The sequence below is a fragment of the Nelumbo nucifera genome, chromosome 5 (assembly GCF_055504915.1).
Source record: "Nelumbo nucifera cultivar China Antique chromosome 5, China Antique-T2T, whole genome shotgun sequence".
Classification (NCBI taxonomy): domain Eukaryota; kingdom Viridiplantae; phylum Streptophyta; class Magnoliopsida; order Proteales; family Nelumbonaceae; genus Nelumbo; species Nelumbo nucifera.
In genome coordinates this window covers 33,656,456-33,672,528 of record NC_142653.1, presented here as the reverse complement: position 1 = coordinate 33,672,528, position 16,073 = coordinate 33,656,456, and the positions used below count along the sequence as shown (strand labels likewise).

Genomic DNA, 16,073 nt, shown 5'->3' with positions numbered 1-16,073 from the left:
AAGGATGTTCATCATATCAACTTCTTGTTGTGGAAGTTTTTCTCTTTTTTGTTTCTAATATAATATTTGACCTTCTTCGGAATTAGAAAAAAAAGTCTCAAAGCCCCTCAACCTTCTCCTCAATCATAAGTCCCTATTAATCCCCAAGATCAAACAACACAGTGCAAAATTGTTTTACTTTTATGTAAAGAAAGATAACACAAAGTTGGGTATTTAGTGAGTGCTAGAAAGACAAATCCTCTCACCAGAAATCCTCCCTAAACCTAGTTTTCTTCCTAGAAGACACATTAATCCAAGTTGATGGTAGAAAAACATTAGAAATAGATAGAGCTGAAATAGCTTTCCAAGGTGATGCTGATGCAAGTGAAACTCTAGCATCCAAACTCACATCCAACTGGATGCCACCAGCCCATGAATACTTTTGATAAACAACATGAACATGCCACAATTTATCAGTGAAAAATCTCCATTTCCATCCATCAATTTGCCTATGCCCTACTTTGATTACCATGCTTTTCTAGATATTTAGGATTTCAATTTCAAATATATTTCATCCATCAGGTATTAGCAAATAAGTTGGTATCTTAATATGAAAAATGCATTTTTGTTAACACAATGAATGTTTTTGGTATTACAAATTTACAATATAGACAGACATCTTACCGTGGATATAATTCTTAGGCATATTGATTCTTTTCCAAATTCCAATGCTAGAATTACATTCTCATCCTACTTAGATTTTTTTCGATTGGTAACATCCTATATAGAATATTTTGCCTAACTAGTTGTTATAACATGCAGGAGTTTAAGCATGTCTAGTTGGTTATGGAAGGGATTTATAGCAGAACATGAAAAGGGATTCTGGCATTACTTCACAGTTAATCCTACAAAAAATTATAATACAATGTTTTATTTTATTCATCTTTGTGCATCATTTATGCAATCATTAAAGCAGCTTGTTATGCAGGAGAGAAGAAGAGAGGAAGAAAGAAGAGAGAGAGAGAAGAAGAGAAGAAAGATTTGAGAGCCAAAAAGGTGCTGGTGGCACCAGCTTTTTAGTATATATACTAGGGCGACAGGAAATTAAAAATAAAAGAGGAAAATTACAATAGTACCCCTGTGGTACTATACTTAGAGAAATAACAGCTTTTAACACTCCCCCTCAAGTTGGGACATAGATGTCAATCATGCCCAACTTGTCACATAAATCATGATGCCGTGAGTAGTGTAACCCTTTTGTAAAGATGTCTGCAAGTTGATCTTCAGAGCTAACATAAGGAGTACGCACTTCCCCTATGACGACCTTTTCTCTGATAAAGTGTTCGTCGACTTCGATGTGTTTAGTTCTATCATGTAGCACCAGGTTAGCAGCAATGTTTATGGCTGCTTTGTTATCACAGAATAGGGTCATAGGTCTGTCCACTGGAAAGCCCAACTCACTCAACAAATTTTTTAGCCACATAATTTCAGCCACTCCATGAGCCATTGCCTGATATTCAGCTTCAGCACTAGATCTAGCTACCACATTCTGCTTTTTACTTCTCCAGGTAACTAGATTCCCTCCTATAAAGGTACAGTAGCCACTAGTTGACTTTCTGTCATTCAGGGATCTTGCCCAATCTGCATCAGTGTACACTTCAACTTTCAAATGCCCGTGCTTTTGAAACAACAAGCCTGCACCTGGGAACTTCTTAAGATATCTGAGAACTCTTTCTGCTGCTTCAAGATGAGTGGTCTTAGGAGCATGCATGAACTAGCTAAGAACAGCCACTACATAAGCAATGTCGGGACGAGTCATAGAAAGATATAACAATCTTCCTACAAGTCTCTGAAACAGTTTCACATCCTTGATAGGTTCACCTTGGCAGGCACCTAATTCGTGGTTAGGGTCAATAGGGGAATCAACTAGCTTCACTCCCAATTTTCCTGTATCCTGGAGTAGATCTAGGACATACTTTCTTTGGGAAATGAAGATACCCTTTTGTGAGCGGGCCACTTCAATTCCAAGGAAGTACCTTAGAGGACCTAGATCCTTTACTTCAAACTGGGTAGCAAGAAAAATCTTCAACTTTTGAATTTCATCCTTCCAATCACCAGTGATAACTATATCATCAACATATACTATCAATGCTGTAATTTTCCCTTCCCCTCTTTTCACAAACAATGTGTGATCAAATTGACACTGCTTGTATCCTTTCTGTCGAACCGTTGCATGGAACCTACTGAACCAGGCTCTCAGTGATTGTTTTATCCCATATAATAATTTTTTTAACCTGCACACTTTCTATTCATTACCTTGAGCCCGAAAACCAGGGAGTTGTACCATGTAAACTTCCACTTCAAGGTCACAATTCAGAAAGGCATTCTTGATGTCGAGTTGATGCATATCCCAGTCAAGATTAGCAGCAAGAGAGAAAAGGACTCTAATGGAGTTCATCTTGGCAACGGGTGCAAAAGTTTCTGCATAATCAACTCTATACACTTGTGTAAACCCCTTTACCACTAAACGAGCTTTATACCGCTACACCGTGCCATCAGCCCTATGTTTAACTGTTAAAACCCATTTACATCCAACTGGATCCTTTCCCTTAGAAAGATCTACTAGATCCCATGTGTCATTTTTATGTAGAGCATTAATTTCTTCCTTCATAGCATCTGTCCATTCAGGCACCGAAAGAGCTTCTGCCACATTCTTAGGGATAGGAACACTGTCAATGGAAGAGAGAAAGGTCTGAAAAGAAAGTGAAATGTTTTCATAGGAAACAAAGTGGGAAATGGGGTGTTTAGTGGTGCAAGATCTAACACCTTTCCGGTGAGCAATAGGAAGGTCAAGTTTATTAGCAATAGAAGTATCAATAGCAATAGAGTCAGGAACATCGATAGGAACCAAAATACCTGAATGGGTATAATCCGCCCCCGGAGAGTTTGATGGCATTGGTGGTACAACTTCTAGGTTCTCCACAGCTCTTGAACATGGTTGGCCTTTGTGACAACGAAAGAAGACACGAAAGGGAGGAGGATCAGGAAGAGGAGGGAGCTGAAGTATCAATATCTAACACCTTTCCGGTGAGCAAGAGGAAGGTCAAGGTCATTAGCAACAGAAGTATCAATAGCAATAGAGTCAGAAACATCGATAGGAACCAAGATACCTGAATGGGTATGATCCGCCCCCGGAGAGTTTGATGGCATTGGTGGTACAACTTCTAGGTTCTCCACAGCTCTTGAACATGGTTGGCCTTTGTGACAACGAAAGAAGACACGAAAGGGAGGAGGATCAGGAAGAGGAGGGAGCTGAACAAATTTCTCCTCATTCATACACTCCCCCCAAGGAGAAACAGGGAAGAAAGGCTCACTCTCAAAGAAAGAGACATTCATGGAAACATAAAACTTCCAAGAAACAGGATCAAAGCACCGGTATCCCTTCTGAGTGAAATAATACCCCAAGAAGATGCAAGGAATAACACAAGGATCTAATTTTCCACGAGTGGGTGACAGACTTTGAACAAAACAACAACAACCAAACAAACGAGGAGGAATAGAAAGAAGGGGAGCCTTAGGAAAAAGAAGTTGATGTGGGGCTTTGCACTCTAACCAACAAGAGGGCATACGATTGATGAGATAGGTAGCACAAAGGACAGTCTCAAGCCAAAACCATTTTGGGACATTCATATGAATTAGTAAACCCCGGGCCACTTCAAGAAGGTGTCGGTTCTTTCTTTCAGCAACACCATTTTGTTGTGGTGTTCGGGCACAAGAGCTACAGTGAACTGAACCACCATTTTGAGAGCCAAAAAGGTGCTGGCGGCACCAGCTTTTTAGTATATATACTAGGGCGACAGGAAATAAAAAATAAAAGAGGAAAATTACAATAGTACCCCTGCGGTACTATACTTAGAGAAATAACAGCTTTTAACACAGCTCAAATATTTAATATTCTATGAACAATTTCAATGCTAGAATTGTGGGATGATGTTTTCCTATATCTCATGAACAAACCTGTAATTAAGGTTTCTTTTTTTTTCTTCCTTTTCGTTTTTGGTTTCTAGCTGGTTCCATATGATTTCTTGCTAGCATATTTAATTCTTAGTAATGTAATATGAGTTTTTCCATTAGACTAGTCAAATTGTCGAAGTACTTCTATGAAAGCTATTGGTTAAAGAATTAAATATTACAATTTAGAAGATTGTGGGGCAAGTTGCCAATTTAGAAGATTGTGCTGAGGTGTTGGCTTGTCAAGTTGATTTCCTCCCTGTGAAATATTTGCAAATGCCCTTGGGGGCAAATTAGTCTTCTTCCTCAGTGTGGGACTCGGTCATTGAAAGAATGGAGAGAAAAATTAGCATCTTGGAAGGCAAGATACATCTCTTTTGGGGGCAGGGTTACTCTGATAAAAAGTACCCTTTCCAATCTGCCCACTTATTTCTTGTCTCTTTTCCCTATCCCAAACAAAGTAGCAAAAAGATAGGAGCAGCTTCAGAGAAACTTTCTTTGGAGGGGTTGGGAAGAGAAAAACAAAATCCACTTAGTCAAGTGGGACCAAGTGTGTCTTCCTAAGGCAGAAGGTGGTTTAGGAATAAGGAAATTAAAGAGTTTTAATTCAGCCCTTCTTAGTAAGTGGATTTGGAGGTTTTCTTCTAAAAGGAATGCTTGGTGGAGATCTCTTATAGCTGGAAAATATGGGGTGGAGTGGGGTAACTGGAGATAAGTTGGGGTAACTCCCTTTGGAAAGGTATCATGAAGAATTTTTCTACTTTTATGGAAGGAATTTCAGTCAAGATTGGGAAAGGGGATAGCACTAAATTTTGGAAGGACCCTTGGTGCTTGGATGGCCCATTGGCTGATTCCTTTCCTCACCTATTTCAGTGTGCTTCTAATCAAGATTCCTCAGTGGCTGAGAGTTATTGTTCCTCAGGAGACTCTTTTATTTGGACCCCCCCCCCTCTTTAGGAGGAATTTATTTGACTGGGAGTTGGAAGAGATTTTGGAGCTGATGGATCTTCTTCAGAAGCAGAAGTTAGACCTTGGCTTGAAAGGTAATTGGTGCTGGAAATGGAATCCTGATGGTTGTTTTTCTGTCAAACCTCTAGCTTCTAAATTATGCAGCTCGGGCCCCACAGACTTCCCTACTACTCAGAACTGGAATCAAACAAGTCCATCTAGATCCAACTTTCTGGTGTGGACAATGGCCCTTGACAAATGCCTTCCCAGATCTAATCTTGAGAGGTATGGCATTCAAATCTTGGATCTTTCTTGTGGTCTTTGTGGTTCTCTTCCAGAATCTACAGATCATTTGTGTCTTCACTGTTCGGTCTCCTCTCAGGTGTGGGAGCACTTTCTGAAATCTATGGACATCAGCTGGGTTATGCCTAGGTCGGTCAAGAAGCTTCTATGCTGCTGGAAAGTAAAAGACCTAAGAAAGGAAAATTAGTGTGGAGGACCATTCCTACAGCAGTTTTGTGGTCCATTTGGACTGAAAGGAACAATAGAATCTTCTGCAATAGAATTAAAAGTCCTGAAGACCCAGTACAGAGAGCAGTGGGCAAGCTGATCTCTTGGGTGTCTGTTACTGAGGAGTTCAGGCACCTGAACTTGCCTATTTTATTTAGGTCTCAGTCCTATTGGAACTTGTAACTTATGTTGTTCTCAGGCTGTTTTCCTTGGCCTGATCTCTGTTTGCATGTTTTCTTGTTCTGAATAAAATTACTTTTTCCAAAAAAGAAATAAATAAAGTAGTTTGACTAACCCTTGACAATCTATGTATGTCAGTTTGTGTAAAGTTGTAAAACGAGGGAAATAAATATTGGTATTTATTTTCTACATGTCTGACTTGTGGTGGAGTGATTCCCAAAGCTCTAAATGATTCTAGGAACCCTAGGAGTGATTCCTAGGCTTCTTTTCTTTTCCTTTTTTTTCTTTTTTGGTCTTCCTGGCTTCCTGCTCAACTCTCATCTCCTGTCTTCTATCTCAAGGTTTTGATCTTAGCTACCTATGGCCATCAAAGACTTGAGAAAGATACAATAAAAACCATCATTCTTCATCAACCAAAGGGCTAAATTTGATTCAAGGTAAGTCTCCCCTTCATACCCTTCAGTTCTCATCCATGCACCCTTCCAGAGAGAGAAACTTGTCTCTAAAGCTGCCAAACCCTTGTGAAAACCAGATCCGATTCAGCCATTCCCCATATCTAAGGCTGTTTTTCATCCCATTAAAACAGTTGTGAAAATTTTCCACTAAAAACCTAGATTTTTTGTCTTTTTGTGCCTAACCTTCGCAAAACCTCTCCAAATTCAATCTCCTGCTTTGGTTCACATACATAAACCTTCCTCTAAAAAAGTTTGAAGAAATTCCATTCCAATCTTGAGATATTGAAATTTCCATGTTTTTTCTCTAGAAAGTTCTGCATATTGCAAGCATTTCATCACTAACTAGCTTCCTAATCACTTCATACATCTATGTCATAGTTTTCAAGGTGCCAAGGCAAGCCTAGGCGACAGGGGGATGCCTTGTCGCCTAGTTGCCTAGGTGATGGATTTTTTTTAAGTAAAAATATGTATCCTAGGGTAGATCCCTAGGTTCCATAATCATATTTCCTTAATAAATATCCATAATTTTCAAAATAAAAGTATAAACTTCATGTTAAAGTACAGAAAATCAACATATTCATGAGAAGAAAAAGAAGAAAGAAAAGAAAATTCAAAAAAATATAACAGAAATAGGGGCTGATTGGACAACATTTTATGTTCTTCCTTACTTATTGGGTTTAGGTTTTGAAGTCTTTGAGGGTTCAATACAGAATTTTGCAATGTCTGTGTTCATTAGACCCTAACAAATAATAAAATAATAAAAAGAAATTAGTATATAAACACACAAAATGAATATTTTAGTTTAAAAATGTCTGTTTTATAATTATAACCTCAAAAAATAAAGAATATAAAAGTTTTTTATAATATGCTATAGAAAACTGCTTGGCGATTAGGCGAGGTGAACCTCCAAGGGCACCTTTTCGCCTAGGTGACGCCTTGACAACTATGATCTATAAACCCTAGACAAATCCTCATCCCCTCTTCTCTAACCTACATCTAGCCCCTCAACCCCATACATTGGACCTAACCCCTTACCATCATCACTTATCTTTTGGTTTCCCTCAAATTTGTTCTCAATCCAGCTTTGGATCGCATCAGTCCTACATCATTCCTCATTTAGTCTTTTAAAACCTTGTACTAATTCCATTTCCAAATTGGAAAAGTGTGGCAAACTTCATATAAAATAAGAACATCTCATTTGCCTTGTTACAGGAAAACATCAAGTTTAGTTGGAAAAGGCAGCAACTTATCTAAATATGCTAGAAAACAATACATAAACCATAAACACAAGTTTAGAAGCACAAGTTGAAACCTATTTCCCAGAGAAGCAAACATGCCTGAAATCCATGAACAAAGACAACAACTCTTAAAACACGACCATTTCTTTGACAGCTGGCATCAGATTGCTTATTTACAGGTCCCATTAGTATGTTAGATGCATCTTCCTGGTCCGTATGAGAGAAGTATGAATTGCCACTGGTGGAATGAAGAGGAGAATTCATGACACGCTCCACAGTTATAACAGGGATGCGTAAAGGATCGCCAAAGATATTCATATCTTTAATCAACTTATTGTCAATCTGTTTGGGAAAGATGTCTTTTCAGATTCTCCAATAGACTTGACAGTAAATATTAGGAAGCAACACATGAAAAATTAAGAACTTACTGTCATCTGTGCTATACTTCGCCGATGAAGCTCAGCACGTGCATTTGCAATCTCAACTGGCTGCAAACATGAAAGGTGATTCCAGATTCAGGAAACAATTATACTTTTAAATGTTAATCTCCATCAGGATGATATAAAATAGTGAATATACAATAGATCAAGCTTAAACTTCATCAAAGTAATAAAAAAAGGAAGTTCTACAACAATTGATCTTCTAAACTTGTCTTAATTTTCTAGGGTTTGTGAAAGTAATTACATCATCGCTTAGCTTCCGTGAAAACTTCCCACGGACACCTTGAGATGTTTCATCCTCTCCGCTTCTCATATAACAATGGGGAGTTTCAACCTTAGAGAAGACCATCCATATTGCCCATTCAGCTTTTTGATCATTGGCCCATGCATCACGAAGATATTCTACTATCTTTGTCTTATTAACCCTGGAGTGAAACAACATATCAGCATTCGTTTTGTTTAAAAATGGGAAAAAGACAATGTAGCTAAATTTACATAGGCTTTTTTCATTGATAGTGTTAAAAGCTTCATTAGTTATAGATAAGAATGTTGTACATGACAAATGTGCCTAGCACCACTTAAAATAAAGGCCTCTGCTGCCTGTGCCATTGATCCAAATTACATTCTATTATGTTCATTAAATGGAACCTAGGAGGATATTTCCCCAATACAACTCTAGTCACCATGCTCCTTTAGCTAGCTCATCAGCTAGTTAGCTGATTATTGAAGCCACATAAAAGATGTTCTTCCTTGTCCATCCAAGCAGTACCATTATCGTATGATGTGTCTGTACTACCAAAACCCTTTGTTGTTTTTTGGAACCACCCTACAACCACTTCTGAATCACCTCCTACCAACAAATTATAATAGTTTAAGGATCAAAAGCTGGATGCTGAATCCCCCCCCCCCAAAGTCACTTTGGCTTTTCCTTGGAAAGTTATCCACGGTTTGCTTCCTACCTTCTTACAATCTATTAGATACAATGTTTGTGTGTGGAATAACATATTACTTTTGGGAAGACCTTCAGATGGGAGAGACTTTACTGAAGAATTAATACCTTCACCTCTATTCCCTCCCTTCTTATAAGTTGGAATCCATTTCTTAGTTTGTTGTGACTTGTACTTCTGGGTCAACTAGCATTTGGGGTTCAGAAGAGGCCTTGGAGATGTGGAATTCAATGCTATCTCCAACCTCTTGATAACCCTAGACAGTGTATTCTTGGATCCTACTTGTTTGGATAATCATATTTGGACTGCTTCTCCAGCTGGTCATTTCAGTTGTGCCTCTTTCTTCCATGTTTTTTTAAAACCTTACAATCCTACCTTTCTTTTCCAGTAAAAGAAATTTAGAGTAGACCATTGCTTCCTAAAATTAGGGCATTTTGTTGGGAGGTGGCAAGACCATTTGGTGCCTATCCCCCCATGTTTTCCTCCTTTTCTATACAAGTTGAGAGACTTCTTACCATTTACTAATTTCCTGCTCATTTGTGTCGTATTTGGAAGTGGTTTTCTTTTCTCTTTGATTGCAACTGGATACCTCCTCAAGATGTTGCTAGCCTTTTCAACTTGAGCCTCATGATGATGCATAAAAAGAGAGGGAGAATAATGCGGAAATGTAAAGGGCAATGATCCTATGGAATATTTGGGAGGAGAAAAATGCTAGGTTATTCAAAGAGCATAATCAAACTAAACAGGCAATTATAGAAAGCATAATTATCAAGGTGGTGCATTGGATTAAAACCATGGAGGAGTTTAAGGCATTTCCAATGGATGGCATCTTACAAGGATGGAGAATAGTGATGGCATCCTCAACAATTAGAACTATAGCCAAAATTTAGTATCCATCAAAAAATGAAAAGATCAAGCTAAGCTTGGATGGAAGCTCAATTGGAAACCCAGGGCCCTCTAGAATAGGGGGAGTGTTTAGGGATGGTAGAGGTTCTGTTTTGGCTTTATTATCCAGGTCAATTGGACTGGGAGACTCATTAAGGGCAGATACAAGCAATTGTACGAGGGCTCAGATAGCTAAGCGTCTCAACTATCAACTTCAAGAAAATCAAGATAGAAGGTGATTCCAAAATTGTGGTGATCTGGATGAAAAAACAACAGTCAAGCAGCATGGGCTTATAAGAGAACATTAAGGGAAATATTATGCTTCAAGGGAGACGGAAGCAACTTTTAAGTGGATGAGCAGATCAGCAAATGGTCTAGCTGATACTTTAGCTAAACAAGGGATCAATAAGGAACATATTTTTTGCAGCTGCAGTGTAATGTATACAATTAAAGGGATAGGTAAATCCAGGCCAATGCATGGCATACTGTAAGTAGCATTCTTTTTTAACCTTCATAAAATTTCATAATGATCGATTAAAAAATAATGCTGAAAGTTCAGCCCTTGTTGAATCACCCACACCAATAGGCCTAGAATACATTATTAGTATCTGCCAATTGTTGTTTCAAAACACTCCTATACCTGAACTGAAGCCCTCGATTACCCATGCTACAGACATCGAAGTTCAGCTGGATAAGAAGTGTTTATGGCCCTAATGAAGAAGGTTTGGGTGATTTTTTGGGAGGAACTGGGAAGCTTGAGGCAGGATTGGGATGGGCCCTGGTGTTTAGGGGTTGAATTTAATGTAGTAACGGTAATGTGTGAAATGAAGGGTGGGAGGGAGAGGAGAATGAAGAGGTTTGGGGATTTCATCAAGAGTAATGGGTTAATTGACCCTTGAGAGGAGGCAGCTTCACTAGGTCAAAGGACAACGCCCACCTATTCTGAGAAAGTTGGACAGATTCTTGTCTTCAGTTGATTGGGAGGAATATGTTGGGGAATTGGTGCAACAAGCATTGTCATACTTCATGTCAGATCACAAACCTGTTTTATTAGGGAAGGTCACTGCCATATCAGGTTTAAAACGATTCGGGTTTGAGAACGTGTGGTTAGAACATTCTGAATTTTTTGGCTTGGTTGAAGAAGTAGGGAAGTTTGCAGGTGGAGGGGACAGTGGGTTCAAATTGGTAAGAAAGTTGCAGCTTCCTGAGGAGATAAAGGGTTGGAATAAGGAGGTGTTTGATAATGCGTATAGCAGGAAGAATGAGGTGCTTGAAAAAATGGCTTTATTGGATAGAATGGAAGAGGAGGGTAATATGTCTAGGGCTGCTAAGCAAGAAAGGAAAGGACTAGAAAGTGAATCAGCAAGAATGATTTATATAGAGAAGATTAATTGGAGACAAAAGTCAAAGGCAATTTGGCTTAAATCTGGAGATAAAAACACAGATTTTTTCCATGCTTATGTCAATGCTAGAAGAAGGAAAAACCTGATTTCAAGAATTAAAGTGGAGGATGAGGTGGCAGAAACTGGGGAAGAGATGCAGGAGAAGGTGTTGGGTTTCTAATAATAAGCTCTATACAGCAAGAACATGGAGTTGGGTGTCTCTTGGCGAGATTGAACCCAGAAAATTGAGTGAATTCTCAGCATGTAGGATTGAGAGGGAATTCAAGATGGATGAAATAAAGGAAGATCTAAAAGGAATTGATGGAAATTAACACAGGGTCCGGATGGGTTCAAATTTACCTTCATAAAGCTTGCTGGAATTGTCTCAAGGAGGATATCTTGATGATGTTTAAGGAGTTTCATGATGAAAGATTGCTGGAAAAATGGCAAACGCTATGTTCATCTCTTTGATACAGAAGAAAGAAGGAACTCTGTACATAAAAGATTTTAGACCAATAAGTTTGATCAATAGTCCTTATAAATTGTTGGCAAAAGAGGAGTGGTTCATAAAATCTCAAATAGCATTTGTGAAAGGAAGACAAGTTTTTGATGGGGTCTTAGTGGCAAGTGAGTGTACTGACTCAAGTGTAAGTAGTAGGAGAGCTGGTTTGGTCTGTAAGATCGGTATTAAAAAAACATACAGTCATGTTGAGTAGAGGTTCTTGGAAGAGGTGCAAAGATTGATGGGTTTTGGGGAGAGATGGAGAAGCTGGGTGTTTTCATGTATGTCTTAGTTGCTTTCTCAATACTCTTTTTAATGGAGTTTCAACAGACTTTATCCCAGCATCTAGGGGTTTGTGGCAAGGTGACCCTTTTTTTTTGCTCTTTGTGTTAGTTATGGAGGAGGTTCTAAATCTGTTAATGGCTAAAGAAGTTCACTCGAGGTTTATTGGTGGATTTAAAGTTGGGGCAAATAGTATGTTGATGACACGGTAATTTTTTTGGATGCATTGGTGGAGCAAGTCTTAAATTTGAGAGCTATTTTTGGCAAGTTTTGAGGTGCTGACTGGGCTGAAAGTGAACCTCTCCAAAAGTGTGATGATAGGAATGGGTAACATTGGAAGTGAGGTGCTTTCAGAATGTGCAGCAGCGTTTGAGTGTAGAGTTGAGGAGCTTCTTATGGGAATCAAGGGAGGAGAAGAGACACCATAGAGTCAGCTGGAAGGTGGTTAAAAGAAGTAAGAAATTTGGAGGGCTAGGATTAGGGAATATTCAGAAGATGAATGTGGCTCTGCTTGCAAAATGGCTTTGGAGATTGCCAATTAATAGCGATAAGCTATGGATGAAAGTGATTATCAGTATTCATGGTCTTACGGCTGATGGTTAGGATGTTGGTGTGTTGGCCAGGGCTACAAGAGCTTCCCCTTGGAAGCCTTTTGGCAGGTATAACCCTGAATATTACCTAACCCTTGCTTTGGTTGGGATGCCACTCTTCCTTCATTCTTACCATTTTTCAGGTATAAGTTTTGCTCTAGTAATCTTGGGTGATGCAACTCTCAAAGAGCAATTTCCCTCAATTTATGCAATATCTAACCGGAAGGGTGAACCTATTGCCTCGTTTATAAACCATTCCAACTCCTCTGGATTTGTTTGGGACTTGGGTCTTAGGAGGTCTTAGAGATTGTGAGGCCAACAATGCTATTACCTTAATATTCAAGAAGGGATTGCAGAATCTGGACTCTATCCCCATCGGGTACCTTTCTTGTGCTTCTTTCTTTCTCTCTTACCCAGACTAATGATAGCTAAGGCCAACTTTTCCCAGTTAATGAGGTTTGGAGTAATCCTATTCCACCTAGGATTGGTGGTTTCTGTTGGGAAGTGTTTCTTGGTAGGGTCAACACTTGTGACTTGCTCCAAAGGAAAAGACCTAACCGGTGCTTATCTCCTCATTGGTGTCTTCTCTGCAAGGGTAATGGTGAGTCTGCCCATCACTTATTGATATCTTGTCCTTTTGTTTTTCCAATTTGGAATTGGTTTCTCTCCTTATTTGGGTGCAGGTGGAGTCCCCTTCCAATTGTACAAAACCTCTTCTACCCCACCTTTGTTAGATGGAAGAAAAGAAGAGGCAAGATTTTGTGGAGATGCATGAGAGGTGCTATGTGTTAACAATTTGAGAAGAAAGAAATCAAAGATTATTTGTAGAAAAGGAAAGAAATAGAGAAGCCCTCATTGAAGCAATTACAACCAGGGTGATCCATTGGGTGAAGACTCCGAAAGTTCTTGAAGGAGTTTCTGCTGCTGATCTGATGAGAAGGTGGGGGGAAATGATTGACAAATTGAATTTTGATGGTAGTAGTGAGGACAATCCTGGACCTCCTAGCATGGGGGGTGGGGGGGTGGGGGGGGGGGGCGGTCAGAGATGAGAAAGACACTATTACGGCTATGTTTTCTGGCCCCATTGGTGTAGGGGTCTCTTTGAGAGCTGAAGTTCTTTCACTGATGGAAGGAATTCAGAAAGCCAAGGAATTAAATATTTCCAAGTTGATAATTGAAAGGGATTCAAAGCTTGTTATTGGTTAGCTCCAAAAGGAGGAGATGGAATGGTGGGAGTATATAAATGAAAAAAGAAAGTTCACAAATATGGCACAAGGAATGGAAATTCAGTTTAACAAGATTAAGAAAGATGCTAATAGCTTGGCTAATGGCTAATGCTTTGGCTAAGCAAGGGATGGGAAGAAATGGCTTATTTTGGGCTATACTATAATGTTTTTTTTTTTCTTTTCTGGGGGTGAAAGCTAAAAGAGTTTGTCTCCCCTCCCCTCCTTGTACTTGACTACTTTTTCTGAATGAAATCCTTTCAGTTGATCAAAAAAAAAAATCCCCCCGATTACCTAAATGTGTAGATGACATCTATTAAACTGAATGGTGAGAATTATGTGCCTTGGGCTAAATATATAGAAGCTTTTCTTAGAGCTAAGAATAAGGTGTGTTGAGTTGGGCCTAGTTGTTTTTTATTCTTATTTTAAGCTATTTAGTTAGGAAGTTGTTGGGCTTTAGGCCCATTAGTTTATGTTTTTAAGTTGTGACTGTTCAGCTATATTAGTAGCCACCCTACTAAGGGCATCCTTGTAATATCTCATCCTTTAAGTTAAGTATAAATATAATGAGGGGTTGGTGGCTAGGGTTAATTCAAGAATCCTGGTTGACTTCCTACTCTCTTCTCCCTCTCTTTTCTTCTCTACTACTGAAATCTTTGTCTTCCTCCCCTTTTCCTTTCACAAGAAATTCAACTAAATCTACAATCAGTGATTTCTACTTGGTATCAGAGCAGGCCGAAGGTTCCTTGAGTTGTTTCCTCATGCAGCCCTAGATCGGCCAACTGCATGGTGATTTAAGAGGCTGATCGAAGTTCTCAGGTAAGCCCAGTTTTTGGATTTTTTGGTGGATCTATGTGCCTTGTAGCTGGTCTAGGGTTTCTCATCAAAATCAGGAAAAACTGGAGAAAGGGGAAGAGTCTTGTTTCTGTTGGACTCTTCAATTTTGACCTAGGAAGTGGCGCCCTAATTTTTTAGGGTTCCTTGGAGTTTTCTGTAAGGGGCGGTTCAAGTCCTGCCTGATTTGGAGGCTTCTAGAGAGAGCGGCTGCCTCTTCTCTCTCTTCTCCCGTCCCACAAAAAAAGGAATCTTTTGTGGGAAGACAGCCTAGGACACCAGAATGGTGTTGTTGGTTCCAGAAGTGTTTCGTTTGATCTTTTGGAGGGTTACGGAGTTGAAAATAAGCCCAGGAGTGAAATGAGACCAGTGGGAGGAGGTGTTGGAGACCTTTTCAGGACTGGAACCATCACTACAGTTAGGTTGGATGGTACAAATTACTTAGAATGGTCACAATCTGCAAAGATGGCCATTGGTGCTCGTGGGAAATTAGGGTATATCACTGGTGAGTTAGTGAAATCCGAAACTAGCAACTCCCGGTGGGTACAGGAGAATTATATGGTGATGACTTGGTTGTGTAATTCCATGTTGCCCCATATAGGTATAATTTTTTTATGGGCAAATACAACTAAGGAAATATGGGATGGGGTTGCAAAAACCTATTCACAGAGGGAGAATGTTGCTAGGGCTTATCAGTTGAGAAATCAGATTACTTCTACAAGGTAGGGAGATAGACCTGTTAAGGCCTATTTTTCAGCCCTTAAAACCTTGTGGCAGGAGATTGACCATTTAGAGACATTTGCTTGGGAAACCACTAAGGATGCAACTACCTAGCAGAAACATCTAGAGAAGTATAGGGTGTTTAAATTTCTTGTTGGCCTTAATCTTGAGTATGATATTGCAAGACAGCATCTTCTTTCCAGGGACAGTGTTACCCTCTCCCAGGCATATGCCTTTGAGTTAGGGGAGGAGAGCAGGAGAGATGTGATGATGAAAAATCCTGTTTCTAATCAATCTGCCATGGTGAGTACTGTGAAACCTAAACAAAGTGGAGATCAGGGTGGCAGTGAAATCAAGAAGATAAAAGAGATTTGATCTGTGACTACTATAAGAAGCCTAAACACACAAGAGATACTTGTTGGAAGCTTCACCCACATCTTGTGCCGACTAGACTGAAAAATAAAAAGGGAAATGCACACATGGCAGTTATTGGTGACATTCCGGCCCCTCCTACTACAGCTGCTCTGGAGTCGGTTGCAGCTGCTGCAGTAAGGGTCGAACTTGAGAGGTATGGGCAACTTTTGAACCAGCGGGATACAGCCAGTTTCAGTTCAGCAGCAAGCGGACAACAAGGTACAGGTGGCACTGGTGGAGTCCACTCTACTGCCTTTGCTCACACAGGTAGTTCACACGTCAAAGCAAATTATGTTTCTACTTCAGGTAAGGAGGGACCTCCCTGGATTATAGATTCTAGAGCCTTAGAGCACATGACCCATAGCTCTACTATTTTTTCTTCTTACCAGCTTTGTTCTGGCAGAGATAGGATCTCCACAGCTAATGGATCCCATGTTCCTATTGCTGGGAAGGGATTTGTCAAGATTAGTGACTCTATTTCTCTACCCCCAGTCCTTCATGTTCCTAGATTAAGCACTAATTTGTTATCTGTT

The 16,073-nt window shown here is 39.6% G+C and overlaps 1 protein-coding gene across 13 annotated transcripts in view; it reads right to left on the bottom strand.

Annotated features, from left to right (window-relative positions):
• LOC104599909 (uncharacterized) overlaps positions 1-16,073 on the bottom strand; it is a 91,799-nt gene that overhangs the window by 39,897 nt on the left and 35,829 nt on the right. For all 13 annotated transcript variants that reach the window (XR_016076307.1, XM_088887917.1, XM_088887916.1 and 10 more), the window contains 3 exons: positions 8,006-8,186; positions 7,750-7,809; positions 7,421-7,663 (listed from right to left, as the gene is read on the bottom strand). Coding sequence is in view for 12 of the 13 variants with exons in the window: in XM_088887917.1 (XP_088744043.1) it covers positions 7,421-7,663; positions 7,750-7,809; positions 8,006-8,186 (484 nt within the window). In the remaining variant the exon portion in view is untranslated. The remainder of the gene's footprint in view (positions 1-7,420; positions 7,664-7,749; positions 7,810-8,005; positions 8,187-16,073) is intronic.